The sequence below is a fragment of the Podarcis gaigeae genome (genome assembly GCF_964106915.1).
Source record: "Podarcis gaigeae genome assembly, chromosome: 1".
Lineage (NCBI taxonomy): Eukaryota > Metazoa > Chordata > Lepidosauria > Squamata > Lacertidae > Podarcis > Podarcis gaigeae.
In genome coordinates, this window is record NC_139678.1 from 76,809,398 (window position 1) to 76,829,197 (window position 19,800).

At 43.3% G+C, this 19,800-nt stretch overlaps 1 protein-coding gene across 10 annotated transcripts in view; it reads right to left on the reverse strand.

The window, feature by feature from the left end:
• The window catches only part of TSPAN4 (tetraspanin 4), a 500,093-nt gene that overhangs the window by 195,268 nt on the left and 285,025 nt on the right, over positions 1-19,800 (reverse strand). For 7 of the 10 annotated variants that reach the window (XM_083698410.1, XM_083698406.1, XM_083698409.1 and 4 more), the window contains one exon: positions 16,857-16,936. The exons of 2 other annotated variants lie outside the window; for them this stretch is intronic. In XM_083698410.1, the coding sequence (XP_083554536.1) occupies positions 16,857-16,919 (63 nt within the window). In that variant the 5' untranslated portion in view covers positions 16,920-16,936. Of the gene's footprint in view, positions 1-16,856; positions 18,013-19,800 lie in introns of those variants that run through there. One more of the 10 variants, XM_083698403.1, reaches the window with a different exon arrangement.

The window sequence follows — 19,800 nt, forward strand, 5'->3', positions numbered from 1 at the left end:
TATATATATTATATTATATTATGCAGCCAGCACAGAGTATGGAGATAATTAATGTAAGAAACCTTTCTTAACTTGCAGTGAGTCGATAATAAAATATCCTTAGATGATACAAAGAAATTAAGCCATTATTCTTCAGGGGGAAGTCAAGAACACCCTCAATTAGATCAGAGGGAGAAAGGTGGCCATCAGTGAACAACCAATTTAACAAAGCAACCCAAATAAAACATTGTTTCAAAGCACCACCATATCACTTTAGAACCATCTCCTAAGATCTGACTGCAACTATCCACAATTTTTTGCTGGGGGTGGGGGGAAGAAAACATCAGAAGTCAGGTTAAAAACAAAAACAAACCACAACCAGCATCTCTACAGGCACCTAAAACATCAGATTAGGTCCGAATCACTAGGATGTCACTTGTATCACTTCAATGGGTGTTTTTTCCTTATATTTGTTGAATTATTCTCAGTAAGTTCAACTACAAGCCAGAGAAACTCATGTAATTTTATCTTGCTAAGCCAAGTGGTACAACTGGTTGTTTTTGCAGATGTCAAGGCTAGCCCAGTGAGTCTTGCTCTGGTACCAATCAGTTACAGTGGTACCTCGGGTTAAGTACTTAATCCGTTCCGGAGGTCCTTTCTTAACCTGAAACTGTTCTTAACCTGAAGCACCACTTTAGCTAATGGGGTCTCCTGCTGCTGCCGCGCCGCCGGAGCACAATTTCTGTTCTCATCCTGAAGCAAAGTTCTTAACCCGAGGTAATATTTCTGAGTTAGCGGAGTCTGTAACCTGAAGCGTATGTAACCCAAGGTACTACTGTATTCTTTTCTAGGATGTTTAAAGGGACAGAATGTATAATTTTGAATCATTAAGACTTCTTACACCAGGTGACTTCCATGTGGGGTTGCAGTTTGTTTTTTCTAATTTAAATTTTCTAGGGATGAGTTAGGGAACTGAAGAGAGTTTTCTAGGTTGGGGAACTGAAGAGGGTTTTTTAAAAATCTAGACAACCTATTTTTTTACAAAAATCAACACAAATAAATTTATAGTTTAATCTTTCAACGGTGTCCAGGTGTTCCTTTGGTGTTACTTGTCTCTGGTGGGAAACCTGAAGGGGATTGGATGTCTAGAAGCAGTTACCTCACCTTCATAAAGACCCTGGACTGTCTTTTTTACATTGCTGGTGTTGCTGACTTTGGGAAAGTTCTGTGATGGACGGATGCTAACCAAATTTTGCTGCCTTCTTGGGAATCCTCAAGACCAGGAATTACACTCGTCTGAGCAATCTCTATTTACAAAGCAATCTTTGAAGATGGAGTGAGTTGGCATAATGGAACGAGAAAAAAGTGGCTAGCACTAGGGATCCCTGGTGCTTTGATTCAGGAAAGGATTTCAGGGATGTTATAATATTTAACAAGACCCTCCTCGCTACAAAACTTTTCTGATCCAATTGGGTAATCAAGAGGTACAGCAATCACTAACTCTCAAGGTTCAAGTCATAAATATGTCCCTCAGGAGAGTGCTTTAGAAAACGTTAGATTTTAAAAGCATAATAAAAAAACGGTGCTCTTCTTATCTGCTTTCTGGTTCCCAAGCCTTATAGAATATTCTGCTGCCTCTGCAGCGATCATAGCTGGCAAATGGAAGTTCACAGGATTTTAACAGGCACCTGTGAACCATGTAGACATGCTTCACCAGTTGACGCTAACCAACCCTGGCACTAGGAGAAAAAATACTGTTTCCCAAACCCACCTCCCCTTCCCACTCCCGCCAATAAGGGACTCAGAAAATATAGAGACCCTTTCAAATTCCACATTCTAAATAAAATGAGAGATATTTAATTCCCAAAATGGAAAATCACTTTCTAATTTGTGAACCTGATCAAATAAAATGAGGAAGCTGTTGACACTGCTTACCCACATCCTCTTGCTAGAGAGATTAAACTCTTAGTTACGTAGTACATTGTGTCATATTCACTGTAACTCTCCTATAAAATTGGGTATCAATGTTGATCAAGAATGTTGAATGTTAATTTTGAAGGACACACATGGTCAAAGTAGCAATAGGGGCAAGCAACAGGTTCTGACTAAGGCAAGGAGTCCATACCTTGATTATTATGGTCAGAATACATAGGAACATTACAAAGCCCACCTAGTGTTGCATCCTAGTCTCACAGTGGCCAACCAGATGCCTATGGAGAATCCAAAAGCTGAATCTGTGTGCAAAAGAATTCTTGCCTCCTGAGGCAACTGTCTCTGACAGTGGAAGTAGAACATAGCCACCCTCTTTTAAAGCCATCCAAGTCCGTGGCCATCACCACAAGCAATCATGTCTTGTTTGCGGAAGGTACCTTCTATCATCCATGGTGGGATTGTAAAATAGTTAAGAATTATTGGGAAATGATATATAATGAAATGAAAAAAATGTTTAAGATAACCTTTGTTAAAACCCCAGGAGGTTTTTTGTTAGGAATTTTAGGTCAAGATTTGCCAAAGGGAAAACATGGACTTTTTATGTGCATTGCTACAACTGCGGCAATGATGTTATTGGCACAAAGATGGAAAACCGATAAAATACCAACGAAAGACGAATGGCAAGAAAAACTTACAGAATATGCAAAAATGGCAAAACTAATTGACAAGACTACAAAATAAGGACAAAAAAAATCCTTTAAAGAAGATTGGGAACCATTTTCGGCTTATCTACAGAAACAATGAAAAGAACTGGACTCATTAGCAGGTTTTGAGTAAACTTTACAAATAACAAAATTTATATAAATTATAAGATTAAATATATAAAAAAATGAATGGAAAGGAAATAAGCAGGATTTAATAATGTGTGGAAACAAACTAGAAAAGGAGGTTGAGGGAAGTTCGGAGGGGGGACAATTTGGGATTGGTGAATTATGATATATATTATAATGTAATTTGGGGGGAGGAAATGGAAAATTTAATAAACATTATTTTTTTAAATAAAAAAATCATGTCTTGTTTGCAAATAAGATGCCCAAAACATCCCTAATTTATTGGGAGAGGTACAGGTAGGAGTTGTTTGCATAGACATAGTAGCCAGAATATTTTTTTTCCTTAATGGTTGCCTTACTTAGAAAACAGAAAGGCTTATTGCTCATGAAACCCCAAGCGGTGCAATGTCTGTGCATGCCAACTTAGAAATAAGCCCCAGAGAGTTCAGTTGGACTTACTCCCAGGTAAATGCTCATAGGAGTGCAGCCTGAGAGTCACTTCCAAAGATGGAAGTAACATGGAGGAAGGCTAAAAACAAACACAATTCATTCTCCGCTCTATGTTCAATATAAAAATGCACGCCTGTGACAGTGAACAGATGTGCTGCTACTGAATATTCATGAACATCAGCAACATTTTTTGAGATGTGCAACAAAATGTTGCTGCACAGGACATTCCTGTTCAGTGTTCTAGCCAGTCATGTCATCTTTCCAAATAGCCTATTCCATTCTCCACCCCATCTAGTTTCCCAGTTCCAGATATTCTACATTTTGTTTGCCACTGAGCATGCTCAGGGTTCTTTCTGAATTATTTGGGGGGGGGGAGTAGTCCATTTAAGGGTTTCCTCCCATATATATATAGCCGAAAGCACCAGCCTGAAGATGACGAGTGAGACCTCGTCGAAACGTCGCCTAGACACCCCAACTTTTACACGGGAAGACACCCGAGGACACCAAAACCTGCATTCCTGTACCCGTGAAAATCTACGAAAGCATATATATATATATATATATATAATATATATATAATTTCCCCACTTCTGCAACTCTTGGGGTTTCTCAGAGGATGCCAGTATCTTACCTCCTAGCCCCTTATCAGCTACATAGCGCTTGAGTTTGCTATTAGTACGTGTAAGGATTAGTTTTCTTCACCCTACCTACTAAATGCTACTTGCAGTTTAGAAAATTTGCCCACCATATCTCCATAATGCTGACCTCTCTCATTTCTCCAAAATGCTAGGTCTGTCAGAGCATTAGAGCTTGTCATTTCACAGGTGAGAAACTGCATTAGGCAGGAGTGTGTCACAGTGTTGTAATAACTGTCTCCCACCATGCGAGAGATTATTCTCTCTCCCTCTCTTGTCTTTATAGTCATTACAGAAAGAATGGAAAACTAATAGGAATTTTGTCTGACAGTGTCGAATTCATCCCAGATGGAGAAAACTACATCTTGCAGGTAGACATCTAATCATAATGGCAAGTCTACATTCTCTCCTCTTAAGCAGCTTCAGTATTTAGTGGCACATATACAGTCTTAGCAACTTGTTTCTAAGTCAGCACTCACAGCATCTTACACTTCGAACATGTTCCTCTTCTGCTGCAAAGTGCCTTTGGGAAGAGGTGATTTGGAACAGAGAAAGATCAGAGGGGAAGGGAGTGTTTAACCCTTTCACAGGCAGCCATTTCCCCTTGAAACTCCTCCACAGCAGCTTCCATGCTCCTGTTTGTGATGTAAAGAATGGTCAAAAACACTATCAAGGCTAAAAAAAGCAGCTGAAATGAGGGGTTCAGTTAAAGCACAACTAGTTGGGAAAGGGTTAAAGACCCAGTGAAAATCAAGCACTTTGCAAGGGATCCGGGGCCACTAAAGCTGCTTTACACCCCACCACCTTGTGATAACTAAACATGAGTGGGTACCTACCTCAAAGTGACATATAAGAACCCCACTATAAAGCGCCTAATCAAATTTAGTTTAAAGATCTTCACTCTAAACAATACCTCCACAACTGTGTCTTTATACTCTGCAAGTGTGATTCTCATAACAAGGTTCAGCATTTTTAACTTGCACACTTTGCACAGCCAGCTATGGGAGAGTTAAACAAATGCTCAACTTTCTGTCACATAAATCAGTGAGTTGTGTAGCACAGTCCTACAAATGCTTTTTTGAAAGTAAGTTCCACATATTTCAATGGTTCTAGATTCAGGTAGGTAGCCGTGTTGGACTGACGCAGTTGAAATAAAAAATAAGAAAATTGTTCAGTAGCGCCTTAGAGACCAACTAAATTTGTTCTGGCTTTTGTTCTAGCTGTTGCATCTGAAGAAGTGTGCATGCACACGAAAGCTTATACCCAGAACAAACTTAGTTGGTCTCTAAGGTGCTACTGAACAATTTTCTTATTTTATTTATTTTGATTTTAATGGGACTTTCTTCACGCAGAAGTCTGTGGGATTGCAGCCATAACGTTTAACTTTGGCTGGATTTTGCTCTATACAGTCGTACCTTGGTTTTTGAACATCTTAGTTCTCAAATGTTTTGGCTCCTGAACACTGCAAACCCGGAAGTGACTGTTCCGGTTTGCGAACGATTTTGGGAAGCTGAACATCCTGCAGCCAATTGGAAGCCGCGCTTTGGTTTCCAAACGTTTTGGAAGTTGAATGGACTTCCGGAACGGATTCCGTTCGACTTCCAAGGTATGACTGTATTCTGTAACTGATGAAATGTGCATCATTGTAACAAGATTTTAGGGGATCTGTTGGAGCTACACAGCATCTCACAGAGATGCATCTTGCACACCCTAGCATCCCTGCCAATGGATGCAGGGTGACCCAGTGCCAGAGGTAATAGGCAGAGTTTGCCCATTGCTTTGGTGTCCCAAGTACAACACTTCCTCTATAAGGAGTGGGAAGCAGCTGCATTAGGGTTTGTGCATTTGTCGGTCTAGGCTGAAAATGGCCAATACTACAGTCATGTGTAAAAGGGAGCATTGTACTCTAATACAGAAGTGATGTTATTAGCAGAAATGTGATTCTTTCACGGTTGTGGTTCTTTCTTTTAATTAGATGATAAATAAATAAAAATGAATTTTAAAAACATTGGCATGTTCCCCAGTGGCTTTAGATGCAGCTTGCTGTTTTGAACTCCAGTTCCGGAGAAAGCAGCAGTTCGGTAGGAGAATCCTTTGACCTAAAAATGCTCATGACAGAAAATTCTAAACATAAGCTGGCTATATTTTAGCATCTGTAGATCAGGAAATGTTATCATTTGTTAATTGAATCATTCCATGAATGCATTTTGTGCAGCGTCTTTCAACTCCTGCTACTAATCTAATACTCTTACATTAACAGAAGGGATAGAACATTGTTTTCAAATCATTACAAAAAACATTTCCCTTTCTTTACACATTTTCGGAATATGTACTACCTAGTAAGGTTATGTAATCAGTGCAATATCGATTTCAAACCTGGCATACTTTTGGGTTTCAGAACCTCTTATTCAGGACTTCATTATACTGTGTACAGATATTAAGTGATTTCTCCCCACCTCAGGGCAAAAAGCAGCACTGGCAAAAAGCAGTAATAAAATGGGGGAAGTTATGCGCCCCCCCCCCCCCGTGCCACTTCCCCAACCCAATCTATGCTTTCCTTTACTCAAAAAGGGCAGGGAATCCTGGACATGCATCTCCCATAAAGGGATGGGTGAATACATGGATTTTGATTTCTCATTTTCCACACTTAGGGTGAGATGCACTTAATGAATTCCATCATGGGAAACCCTGCAAAGGAGCTTCCACTTGGGCAATAGGGCTTTCCTCTCCTTGTTTCCCCCATGCCCCCCCAATTTGCTCTGGAGGGGTCAGCATGGAACAGAACAGCATGTGCACCGTTAAGTTCAGTTCTCCACATTTCCATATCAGTTTTTTGAAATCACTTATTAAAAATGCCCACCTGAAAATTAAGCAGCATTTTAGTGTGTATTTTCCCCAATATATACAGTGTATGCACAGTTTTGAAAAGCAATGTCTCCATATCTAATATTTTATGTATGCTAGTTTCACAAATATATACATGCTTATGCACACTTTACCCAACTACGTGCATTTTTGAATTCATTCCTTAGTTGGAGAACTGCCCTGAAAAATCTGGAGAGGTGCAAAAATTCAACAGATGGCTGGGTTTCAGTTCAGGTATTATTTTGGAAAGCACAAATTAGCAAAGCTCAACTATAAATTGAAACTGGGCCCAATTTCTCTCCCACCTCTGCTCCTATATTCATGTCTGGTTTGGCCTCCAAGTAAGTACATTTTGAAGTACGAACAAGTCCTGTTGATTTCAGTAGCAAATAAGTAGGTGCTTAACTAACTCTCTCAGTAAACTCAGTGGCTTTTCAGTTTGGAAGGTTTGTGCCCAATGAACTGCATATGTATGTGTGTTCTGTTTTGTTTTTGTTTTAACTCCTTCTGCAACTACTACAACAAAATGAGGATGGCACTTACCACAGGCCAGCTCCAAAGTTGATGCTGAAACACAGGCTGAGGCATTTTGTGGGGCCATGTGCAATTTTCCCCTTCCAACCTCCTCTCATGCGCAACTTTCCCCTGTCCAACTTATCTAGGCTGGGCATAATGTGTATCACTGTCAACTAGGTTCTGTTCCTGGGTCTGTTCCTAAACTCACGTCGAGAATCTGCATCTTTGGTTATTTTAAGAGAGTATCGAGTTGACTTCTAACCTGAATAAAAGAACTGTGGATATATTCAAAAAATAAAGGTGGTGGTTGTGGTACAAAATGCACAGAGTAGGCAGGGGGAAGTCTGGTGCAAGAGGAATGTGGTGAGGGCAAGGATGCTTAATGTTGCCAGCTGGCTCCTAGTTACTAGGGGAATGGCTGTAGCTCAGTGGTAGAGCATCCACATTGAACACAGAAGGTTCTTGATTCAATCCCCAACATCTCCAGGTAGAACTGGGAGAGAGCCCTGCCTGAAATCCTAGAGAGCTGCTGCCAGTCAGTGCAGATAATACTGAGCTAGATGGACCCATGATCTGACTCAGTATAAGGTAATTCCCTATCCTCCTGTGTACTAAAAGGTAAAGGTAAAGGGACCCCTGACCATTAGGTCCAGTCGTGGCTGACTCTGGGGTTGCAGCGCTCATCTCACTTTACTGGCTGAGGGAGCCGGCGTACAGCTTCCGGGTCATGTGGCCAGCATGACTAAGCCACTTCTGGCAAACCAGAGCAGCGCACGGAAACGCCATTTACCTTCCCGCCGGAGCGGTACCTATTTATCTACTTGCACTTTGACATGCTTTTGAACTGCTAGGTTGGCAGGAGCAGGGACCGAGCAATGGGAGCTCACCCCATCGCGGGGATTCGAACTGCCGACCTTCTGATTGGCAAGCCCTAGGTTCTGTGGTTTAACCCACAGTGCCACCCTCGTCCCTCCTGTGTACTACAACCAACTTAAAGGTGAATGAGGCCAGGTAAAGGTAAAGGTAAAGGTACCCCTGCCCGTACGGGCCAGTCTTGACAGACTCTGGGGTTGTGCGCCCATCTCACTTAAGAGGCCAGGGGCCAGCGCTGTCCGGAGACACTTCCGGGTCACGTGGCCAGCGTGACATTGCTGCTCTGGCGAGCCAGAACCGCACACGGAAACGCCGTTTACCTTCCCGCTGGTAAGCGGTCCCTATTTATCTACTTGCACCCGGAGGTGCTTTCGAACTGCTAGGTTGGCAGGCGCTGGGACTGAGCAGCGGGAGCGCACCCCGCCGCAGGGATTCAAACCGCCGACCTTTCGATCGGCAAGTCCTAGGCGCTGAGGCTTTAACCCACAGCGCCACCTGCGTCCCACCTGAGGCCAGAGCCTATTTTTAATCCCCCCTCCATTACTAGGGATACAGAACAATCCAAAGAGGTATCCAGCTTTTTCCCAGCTGCACATATTGTTAACACATATAGAGAAACATTGCAGCTCTTTTCACAGAATCCAATCTGCTTGAATGCAGTAATGGGCCATCATATTTGCACACAGAGGATGCTGCCTTCTGCCAGGTGATACTATTTGTACACCTGGCCCAGTATTGCCTTCTCCATCTGGCAGCAGCTCTCAGAGGTCTCAGGAAGAAGTCTTTTGGATCACCTGCTACCTGATCCTTTAGAGCTGGAGACACCAGGGATGCCTTCTACCTCTGACCTACAACCTCCGGCTTAGAACTTCTACCAGATATAGGATATACATATGCTTTCCTCTCCAGCCTGCTTGTCCTCCCTCCCTGCTGCTCTCACATTTACTGGCTCATGGTTGTGAGCTCAGTACTCCCCCCCTCCCAAGGTTTTCATGAAATTAGGGTCAGATCCTTCAAAAGCAACAGACCTTGAAAATGTGCCACATTCTTGCAAATGCCACAGCAGCATTTTTCACAGGCAGTTGCTTATTTATTGAATTTGCATTCAGCAGTTCATCCATTAACGAAACTGCAGTAGGGAAATATAAAAAAAGAATGTCCTCTTTACAGAAAACGGCTTTTACATTGGAAAAAGTAACTAGACTGTTATTCTAAATCACTGTTTGCACAGCACACCGTCTCTCCACCTGGGCAAGGGCCAACCAGGTGTTTCCGAACTAAGTACTGTAAACCTGTAAGAAAAACACCAGAGTGTAGCAAGCAGGGTCCCTCTACTGGAGGGCAGGTGTCGCATCAGATTACCTGGCTGCACATCTTTCACCTGTTAATCTAAATATAAAGTATATTACCATTTTTCTGGCAGGCGGAACACTTAAAAAATGGAAAATAATTTTTATCTCAGCAGAGAGTGTAGTAGGAGAGTTTTCAGAAACGGTAAGTGCCTTTTCAGGAAATGCCAGTATTTTTCACATCTCGCTCCTAAATTAGGATATTTGATTTAGCCAACTATGCAAATAGGTTTTGTGCTATGGATCAGCCTGAAGCCATTTTCAGCATTATCTCTTATGTGCAATTTAAAATAACATTATGATATCTTTCTTCTTCTTCTTCCAATTGATCCTTCCTTCCTACATGCTCCTAAGATAAAACTGTTGTTGGCTCATTTTAGAACTGTGGCCTTATTTAGCCTGAGTTGTCAACCACTGAAGAAGGAAAAAAAGACTGCCTGCTTTTCAGACGCAGGCTTGGAAATGCCTTTGTGCCATTGACTCAGTTCACAGTGCCATCTACTGCTGCGGAATAAATTATATACAGGACAGAGGAATACCACCCCACCATTCCATACATTTTACAAACTGAATGTCTGACCACTACCAAGAAAGGACACAGACTGACACAAAATGTGCATATGCTAATTTATATACCGTTCTATGATTCTATATCTATAGATGTGAATTTTGAAATATTTACTATAATTTCCACAGAAATACATCCCTGATGAGATCTTAGGATGAAGGTCATGATGGAGATGCTGGATCCTTACCATTCAGTAGAGGTTTCCTTTTTATTTAATGTCTTGCCTTACAACATGGATAATAGTTTGCAGCACTGTTTGCAATTGTGCCAGTAGATTCTACTGAGTAGAATTTCTATCCAACTTAGCTGCTCTCTGTCACAGGCTGAAAAGCAGCACAAACACATCTTTGCTCATGCACAGTGAACTATATGAAAATGCACATAGCAGCAGGTGCTGTGCTGAAACCTCTCTAATTTAATTTTGAAGAGTTCCCATGAGGTCTCTCAGGAGCCAAGTAATGTCTCACTATCACCACCCAGTGGTTACGCTCAGGGGGAGGTCAGGGAGCACATTGAGGACTGAATTCTTTATCCATTCAGCAGCCAACCAGTTATCGGTTTTAGGATTAAACTGCCCCTACAGTTAAGCACACATTGGAGTGCCTCTACTTTTGGAGGCTTTTCCTCTTCCAGAGATTAAGGAGCTCGGCTGTGACATTTCAACACAAATCCTAATAAGGGCAGCAGACTGGCTTGCCATCTTAAGAGATGCAAAGGACAAAATCCCCTACAACCTCCTATTCATTCTGCTTGCTCTCTAAGACGGAAATAAGGTAGGCTAGACAAGTGGCATTGATTAAGGCACTGTGATCTACATGTGAGCTCTTCTCAAAGTCTCACTAGTGGGACATGGGGCAGAACTGATGGAGTGTTTTCACCTGGACCAAGTCCCACGTAGTTTGTGCAAATTATTTAGAAAGGAAATGTTATATTTTCCCTTCAGTTACTTCAATTGGCAACAGAAATAATAATCCAGAGTGACACAAATCAGTATCCTCTAAGAGCTAGGGCAGGGAAGCAAGTAATTTGTGTCATTGTGATGGGTGGGAATGTATTTAGGCCATAATTCCACATTTAATAATGTAAAGGCCCCTGCCCAGTACAATTAGACAAGATGCTCATTCCCTTACCTACCCATGTAAAATATGCTTCCCCAGGGACCTCTGTAATTAACAAAAGAGGCGCACTAAATGTCTTAGCACTCTGCATTCAAACACGTATCGCACCCCACCTCCCCTTGCTGTGGGATCCCCTGAAGTGAAGACTGAGGAGCAGCGCTGGGTGTTGATAGCAGACTTTGACCTCACTACAACAGGATTCCCACGCATACCACTTTATTTTCCTCATAAGCATAGATGTAGAAGGAAGCATAGGGATGCCTTCAAGGAACTACAGGGGTGGGTGTTAAACCTGCTTAGGAAGCCTTCCTCATCTCTATAGCTCCACCCCATCATGGGCTCTATTTATTGGTCTATAGTGTGACAAACTGCATATTTGCCAAGATACTTTGTAGCTGGTATCTGCTGAAATTGTTTTATTGTATTTAGGAAACATATACTGTATTAACTTCCTCCAGATTCTGCAGCAAATTATTAATTGATACTGTGCTTCAGTGTCGACAACTTGTCATTCATGTTAGTTGAATTAAGTGCCTAAAACTGATATGTTTGTCTTTCTCGGAACTAGAGAAACAGCAGCATTGCATCCTTGGGTTCCATAAGTTAAACATTTTATATTGCTTAAAATGTAAATGTTTGTGGGATTAATGCATTAGCGGGTAACATGTTATTATAATGACAAACCCTTTCCCACAATAAGCATGTTTTAGGAAGGGGGGAGACAGCAGCCAGAGGGAGCCAGGGTGAAATTATATGGAATGTAACTATGGTGACTGAAGTTGAAGGCATATGGGTTGAAAGCCTATTATCCACCACAACCCTTAAATGCACAGCAGGTGGTGCTATACAAGATCAATAGCACTTTTCTTTGATTCTGCCCTGAGGAGACTGGTAGGATCTTAAACTCTGTGGCTTTTAAACTCAGAATTGTAAGGAACAGCAGTGTTCAAGTTAGACATGGCTCCGATGCAAAATATTTGCCTGCCCCTAAAATGAGGAAAACACTATATCACTGATCTTGCACTTGCATGTCTATGACTTTTTTACTCAGGACGCAAGGGAGAAACGTGCTAGGAGGAAGGCTCGCTTGGCAAATACACACCGTGATCAGCTCCCACCCGGAAACTGATGTCCCCACTGTGGAAGGATGTGTGGATCCAGAATTGGCCTCCACAGTCACTTATGGACTCATTGTTAAAACCGAGTTTATGGAAGACAATCTTACTCAGCTACAAGTGATTGCCAAAGAAGAAGAAGAAGATTACTTTTTTGTCACCTTTAGCAAGTGTGAGCATGATAGTCAGCAAGACTGTGTCAACCTTCTCACTACCTGTTGCTGGAGCAACCTGCTGTCACTCTATCTTACCTCTTCTTCAGCTGTCTATATCCTAGCATTAATACTGTGTGTCCACAAACAGATAGATCTGCAGCTCCCTTGCTCCAAATTCAAGAGCGCCTCTAAATCTCATGCATCTCTAAAATGTGCACATATACACAAAATAGATGCACAGCAATTAATTAGCTCCACAATATGAACACTACAAATCCCGCAATGCAGTGTACTTCAACAACAAAACAATTCATCCTGCCAAATTCTGATGGTCTCATTGCCCTATGGTGTGTATATGATACGCACATATTATAAGGGCTTATCCATGCCAGAGTTTAACATGTAGTTGCAGTTGTTTGCATTCCCATTTAATTTGCATCATCCACATGATGTTCCCCACAAACCTAAGGTACCCTTCTGGTTTTCCCCTATAAATTTTCCTAATCCAGGGATAATCCAATAAATTTTGGGGGGAATGACTCCAAATTACTTCATCTGGGGCAGCAGATGCATTACTTTCCCCTGTGGGTGGATCAGATTTCCATTTTTGCTGCTACCCTTTCCATGCCCCTACCCATCATCAGTTCTTTCCTGGCAGCAATGGTGTCTATCTCCAATGAGAATAACCACAGCTGCATATATTTTCTTGTTTTTGGACTTGGTGTTCTGATAGGAGCACTCCTATGGAGGTGGCAGCTAATGAAAGTAGCAGCAAATACCAGCAGCAGCTTGCCGGCTTAGACAAGAAAAAGAACAAGCTGTAAACAGCAGCCTTTGGGTGCTGGACGCCATTCACTCCATGCCCACTACTTTCAAAAACCATGTGGGGTTCTTCCCCTGCCTGCTCAACCCTCAAGTGCTGGGAGAGTGGCTCATCTCCCCTCACAGACAGAGAGCCTGAGGAGAGCTGTAGCTCAGGGAGGGTGGCACATTCACACACACACACTACTCGTGAGATAAAATGGTATTCATCTGTACCTGGCCCTTCTCTCACACAATTTCAGCAGTTTTAGGACAGACACATACCTCTCCATGCCTGTCATCACATTTCCCTGTATCCTGTAGCTTCACGCCAAATGAACAATTAGAATTGGATAGGAAACCTGTGGTTATCCAGATGTTGTTGGATACTTCCCATCAGCTTGAAGCAGCATGGCCATCTTCAGGGATGATGGGAGCATCATCAGATGTTCAGCAACATCTGAACAGCAATTGGTTCCACATCTCTGAACTGAGGTGTCCATTTCTGGAGAAGGGCCAGCGTTAGACCCTTAGATGGTATCTCACAGTAGAATAAGTTCTCTCAGATCAAGAGATGCTCAGCAAGGTGCAAAGGTCCACCCTTAGCTATAGTCAACATGAGTGAGTCCCAACATTGATCTATATATCTCAGTGTTCTCGACTCTAACTGGGAGCAGCACTGCATACAGCAGAGGTAGCCAACAGTCCCTTGCCAGGTGTCCTGGACTACAGCTCCCATCAGCCCCAGCCAGCATGGCAAATATTCAGGGACAATGGGAGTTGTAGTCCACCATAATTGGAGGCACCATGGTGGCTACAATGCACACAGCACTGCAGGACACAGTAAGAGCATTCATGGTAATTGCTGTTCTAAATTCAATTAATAACATAGCAATATCAATACAAGACAATTATATACATTTTTTTTAAAAAAACAGATTTGTGTCTTTGATATGCATACCTTCTAAATATGCATATTTTACAACAATGGCTACTCACTTGAGCAGAACCTGTGAGCTGGCTAGTGAGGAATAATCACTTGTCTGGAAAGTGGGAGGTGCACCCTTTTCCTTAAATTGTGGGGGGTAACTGGAAGTATAAGTATTACATTCTTGCTCTCCACTGTATCTTTCCACTTAACATGAATTGTGGTGGGGTGAGGTGGGGGGCAGGGAAGCAGCCCTGATAGACTGAAGGTGTTGCTTCTGTTTGAGCAAAGGAAGAATGTGTTAATATATGACTGACAGGGGGTGCGTTTAAGAACACAGGATATTTCTGGATTCTTAAAACATTGATAGTTCCAACTTTTTGATGCTAAGGAAAAGAAACCCCAGAGGTTTACAGATAAACAAAAATGGAATAATGAAAATTTCCGCTCCTCAATTGGAAACTAGCATCATAAATAATTTATTGTATGCTCTCCACATCTAGTCTTGGGACACAGACAGCTCATAACTCCTGCACTCTACTGACGAAGACCTTGAGATTAGGGAGGATGCAAGAAAGACGGTGGTGGTTGTAGTAGGCTTGTTCAGAAAGATCATAATAGCAATTACATTGTGAAATATCCCAAGGAAATGTTCTGCAGTCATCCCATTGGAAGTGCACACACGTTGCAAGCAGTAATTCCTTTTAAAAAAATATGTGCATGTACTACAGTGCAGGATGAATGGAGAGAACCTGCAGGGAATGTCCTTTAAGGCTCTGCCGTGCATCATCTTAAGGGTGGCTATTCATGCCAGCCCTCTTGTTTATCTTCTGCATATAACCTTTTAGCTGGCTGGCTGAGCAAGAAACTCCACCAGAAATGGACAAAGCCTTAGAGAAGCGGATGGCTTAAAGGGACAAGAGAATCACCGTCCATGACTTGTCAGGAAGCTTTGGGGTAAGCTGGGATAAACACCAGGGGATATTTAGGATCCCAGCAGTGTGAGAGAATCAGGAACTAGAAAACAGACTAGTCGGATTTGATATTTTCTTTCAGCTTATCCGAGCTTAAATGGAGTTCCCCTCCTTGTGTTTCAGAACTCTCTTCTGGAATTGAGCCAATGCTGAATATACGTATATTTGGTCTGCAACAGGGGGAAAGCAGGAAAATAGAGGGGAGTGTTTTGAGAAAGGTAGGGTGGTGGGTGAAGCCAGCCCAGCCTTAATTTTTAAGTAGCTATCCAACCCCTCTCCTCTCCTCTCCTCCCCAACCCCATGAAGGCCAGAGCTATCTCCCCATCCTCTTCTCAAACCTCATTCCCTCTGTCTGTGATGGCAAGAGGAGTGAGAAAACATGGAATGTGACTGACCCCTACATTCCCCCCACCCCCATTTCTTTAAACACATTCTGATTAAATGAGATGAGGGCTAGTTTAGTTGATTTTCTTTTATCATTGCTTAGCACTTCCCTAGCATAAATGAGGATGCCACACAGTAGGAATGTCATATGCCATTGCAACCTGCAAAAAAATAAAAATAAACTTCACTCTCTACACGCTGGCCCATTGGCACCCAAGCAAACATGGCACATAAACCGGTTAACAAACCGAATCACGCTGCTTTCAGTCAGGCTGTGTTAATACAGTGCAAGGCAATTCCAGTGGCTTTTGCAAAACCTCTGATGTTCCTCCAAAGAAAAGTTTATCCGGGTCATTCATGATTTTGCACCAACACAATCTTCTCTCAGAAAGCAAGATTCCTATCAGATTTGCATCTTCAGATACTCTCCTGGGAATAAAAGTTAACGTGGCAGCTTAAAGCAGGGCTAGGAAGTTGCTATCAGGGTGTGCAGCGCTCTCCCAGCAAAGCTATTTCTGTGATGCAAAGTCTCTGCTCAGTGCAGAAAGCTGAGTGCTTGCCTGCTAACCTACTTTATTCCAGCTGCAGTATCACTGTTATTAATGACACTGCCAGGCATAGGTGGACACCTCATCACGTGCACTCCTATGATGTGCATATTGATCCAGACAATTCTGTGTCACAGAACAACAATATCATAACAAGAACCACCTTTACAACAGAGAATCCCTCTGCAAACCAAGCTGAACTTAGGTTTGAGCATGCAGACACCTTTAAGTGGAACAAGGGCAAACAATGAATTCTCAGACTCCAAAGCAGTATCTAAACATGCATGCATTTGAACCAAATCGATAAAGAACACAGGAAAAGGGGAACATGGGAAACATCTATATTTTCGTGGCCCTGTAACAACTCATCAAGCAACTTAAGAGTTAGAAAGAGGGAGAGGGAGCCTTTCTGCACATTACATAGAGAATGAAGTGGCAGAACTCTGGGCGGTACCACTTCATGGTGAATGGGGGGGAGGGAGTTTCCATATTTTTGAATGCTCCTCACAAAAAAGGCTCTAATATGCAAGAAACTCAAACATCAGAGACAGAAATATGTGGAACCTTTCTCCCTGGTCTGTTAGTGGAGAAAGGAAGTCGCTTTGTTTTATTCTTTTCTACAGGACAGAACATTTCAGGTCTATGGAACTCCTCCTCCTGCAGACTGAAGTGGAACAGTCCAGTTTTCTGCTGCCACCTCAGCCTACCACTTCATTCTGCATCAAGTGCACAACAGCACCCAGTTCTTCAACACTGCCCTGAAGTTTGGAGGAAAGCAAATCTATAGAATTTAGTGGCAACAGGGGCGGGGGAATCACACCTGCACACATACTCACCCAGAAGAGGAGGTTGAACACAAACATGAGGTACTTAATGCACTGCAGGCAGTTGTGAGCCATGCTGCACCTCTTCAGTTCTAGAAGAAAAATAAAGGAGAGATCCAAGTAAAAGACCACATACTTGTTCCCCTTGGGGGATGTGTACTTAGCCTTGGTGGCCTTAGGCCCTGGGTTGGTATGGAATCCAAAAAAAGAGTTGCTCGCGGCCCCAAACTGGCCGCCATACATGCTGCTATAGCGACGGAAGGCGCCATTTGGAAAACTGTAATCCTTGCTGTCCAGAGAAGGGCTCCTGTGATAGGTTGATTCATCCGTGCTAGATCTGCGCATGGTGACGTCAAAAGTGTTCCGCAATTTTTACTGCCAATGATATTTGTAGGTTTGTTTTACTGGGAGTGGGGGGGGGGGCAGGTTGCAGGTGGTTTCCTTTATTTGGTTTCCCTACCCCCTATTGTTTTTTGCCAGCTGTTCTTTTGCCTACCATCCTGACAAGGAAGTCAAAAAACAAAAAAAACAAAAAACAAAAAAAGATTGTGCTGTCAATGGAGCCAGTTGGCTAACAGAAGCCTGCTCAGCCAAGAGTTAGAAAAACAACACGCTTATTTGTTGAGAAGTCTCTCCTGCACAGCAAACATTCTCTTTGGTGTCACAATTGCCCCCTCCCCCCTGCTATCAAAAAAAAAAAGAAAAGCAAAAGAGAGAGATACTATACCCAAACAAATTGTTTTGCTTTGGGTTTTTTTAAAAGAGAGAGAGAGAAAAGTGATCTCGTTTTTGTTTTATCCCAAATGCCATTTAAAGTCTTGACTCCACATTGCCTCTCAAAAACCAAAAACCAGGGATGCTGCACGGAACGGAGGCTAAGAACAAGAGGGATTATCCAAAAGGCAAGCAGCTCCCGTGTCCGGCTCCTCTTGGACACATTGCTTTGCCCAGAGATGCTCAGCTCCCTTTAAATGATCTCCCCGTCTCCCTTCGCACAGAGGAAGCCCACGGCAGGAAGAAAGAGCGACCCGTGCTTCATTCACAGCGCTGTCCCTCCTTAGAGATTCCAATCCAGTCATGCTCTCCCTGTGCTACTAACACAGTCCCAGCTCTCCTGGTCCATTCCTGCATCTGAAGCGAGAGGCAGGAGGAGAGACGCTTTTCTTTACTGTATCTCATGAATGCCTGCTCAGCACTCTCTCCGGCTCATGCCCCCCTCCCTAGCCAATCAAATTTACTCTCACGCTACGCTACTCTCTCTCCCTCCCCCCTCCATCACCTTCTTCAAAAAAACAAAAAACACTTCCCCTCTGTTTCTTCACAGCAAATCCAGCATGAGCTGCTTTTAACCAATCGGTGCACAGGTGAAGAAACTACTGCATGTGTCTCCGGATTTAACCAGAGACGTTTCCAAAGATAATTGCATTCTCACTCTGTCCGGTGTATGGGGTGGGATTTTAATCATCCCAGCTGCCATTGGCTCCTTAGATTTATGGTCCCTTAGGAAGGAGCCACAGAATTTACAGGTGTTCTAAGTGTAATTGCCCTCAAAAGCAGGGAGCGTATTAAGTCTTGTTTATGGAGGAAAGACTCCTAAGCTTCCTTGGAGATTCTGCTTCCCTCTTCATCCCCCATCCCCGCACCCCTAAACTTCAATGACATGCCTGGGCAGCTGCTGAGATGATCCCTTACTGTGGGGAGGTCTGTGTTTCACTTCTTCATTGTTCTGATCCAAGACATCACTCACTTGATTGTCGTGACAGCTAAGTTTCTCTCTCAAATAGCCCCCTCACAGCAGATTCCCAGAACTCCCAATTCAGTGCAAAAAAAAAAAAAAGTGCCAAAAATTGCTCTGAAAAATTGCTTCCTTTCCTCACTCTGGGAAGCTCACCCCGTGACCCTGGGCCAGTCACCATCTCTCAGCCTAGCACACCTCACAGGGGTGCTGTGAGGATGACATGGGGGTGGGGCATGCATGTTGCCTTCAACTCCACGGAGGAAAAACAGGTCATATATGTTATAAATGGATCAATGAAACAAAACATAGAGACTGCATGCCACCTCCACTATCCAACTGATCCAACAAAAACCCTGGGTTGGCTATGTGGACGGGACAAGTATGGGTGATACTACTTTGGGCAAGTGAGGGTCGGAGGTGGATATGCTCCCCCCTTATATAACTAAGGGGGGACGCGGGTGGGGCTGTGGGTAAAACCTCAGTGCCTAGGGCTTGAAGATCGTATCGTCGGCGGTTTGAATCCCCACGGCAGGGTGAGCTCCCGTCTTTCGGTCCCAGCTCCTGCCCACCTAGCAGTTCGAAAGCACTCTTAAGTGCAAGTAGATAAATAGGTACCGCTTTATAGCGGGAAGGTAAACGGCGTTTCCGTGTGCTGCACTGGTGCTGGCTCGCCAGAGCAGCTTCGTCACGCTGACCACGTGACCCGGAAGTGTCTCCGGACAGCCCTGGCCCCCGGCCTCTTAAGTGGGATGGGCGCACAACCCTAGAGTCGGACATGACTGGCCCGTACGGGCAGGGGTACCTTTACCTTTTACCTTTATATAACTAGGAAGGGGTACTTCTAATACTGACTGCAGTGGATAGTCTCTCCATTTACAGGTTAGGGAGCCTCCATCTACACCACCAAACTGGCCAGGTCCAGGGTGGGGGGTCCTCTTCCATCTGTTACTTAATTCAGCAAGCAGTGGGGATTTCAGGCTTACATGGGAGGAAAGATTATCTTATGGCCAAGGTCCAGGCAAATGACTCGGGGAAAGAAAACCAGATCATGTTCTGCTGCCATGATGCCACATTTTGCCAGTTCTCTTGATTTCATCACAAACAGGACCATTGCTGGTGCTTCCATAAAGCTTTAATGAGCTAGAGACACTAAAATAAATCATGAACATCAAGAATAGCCCAGACCTGCAGAGAAAAGTGTGGGAAAGCCATACAGGG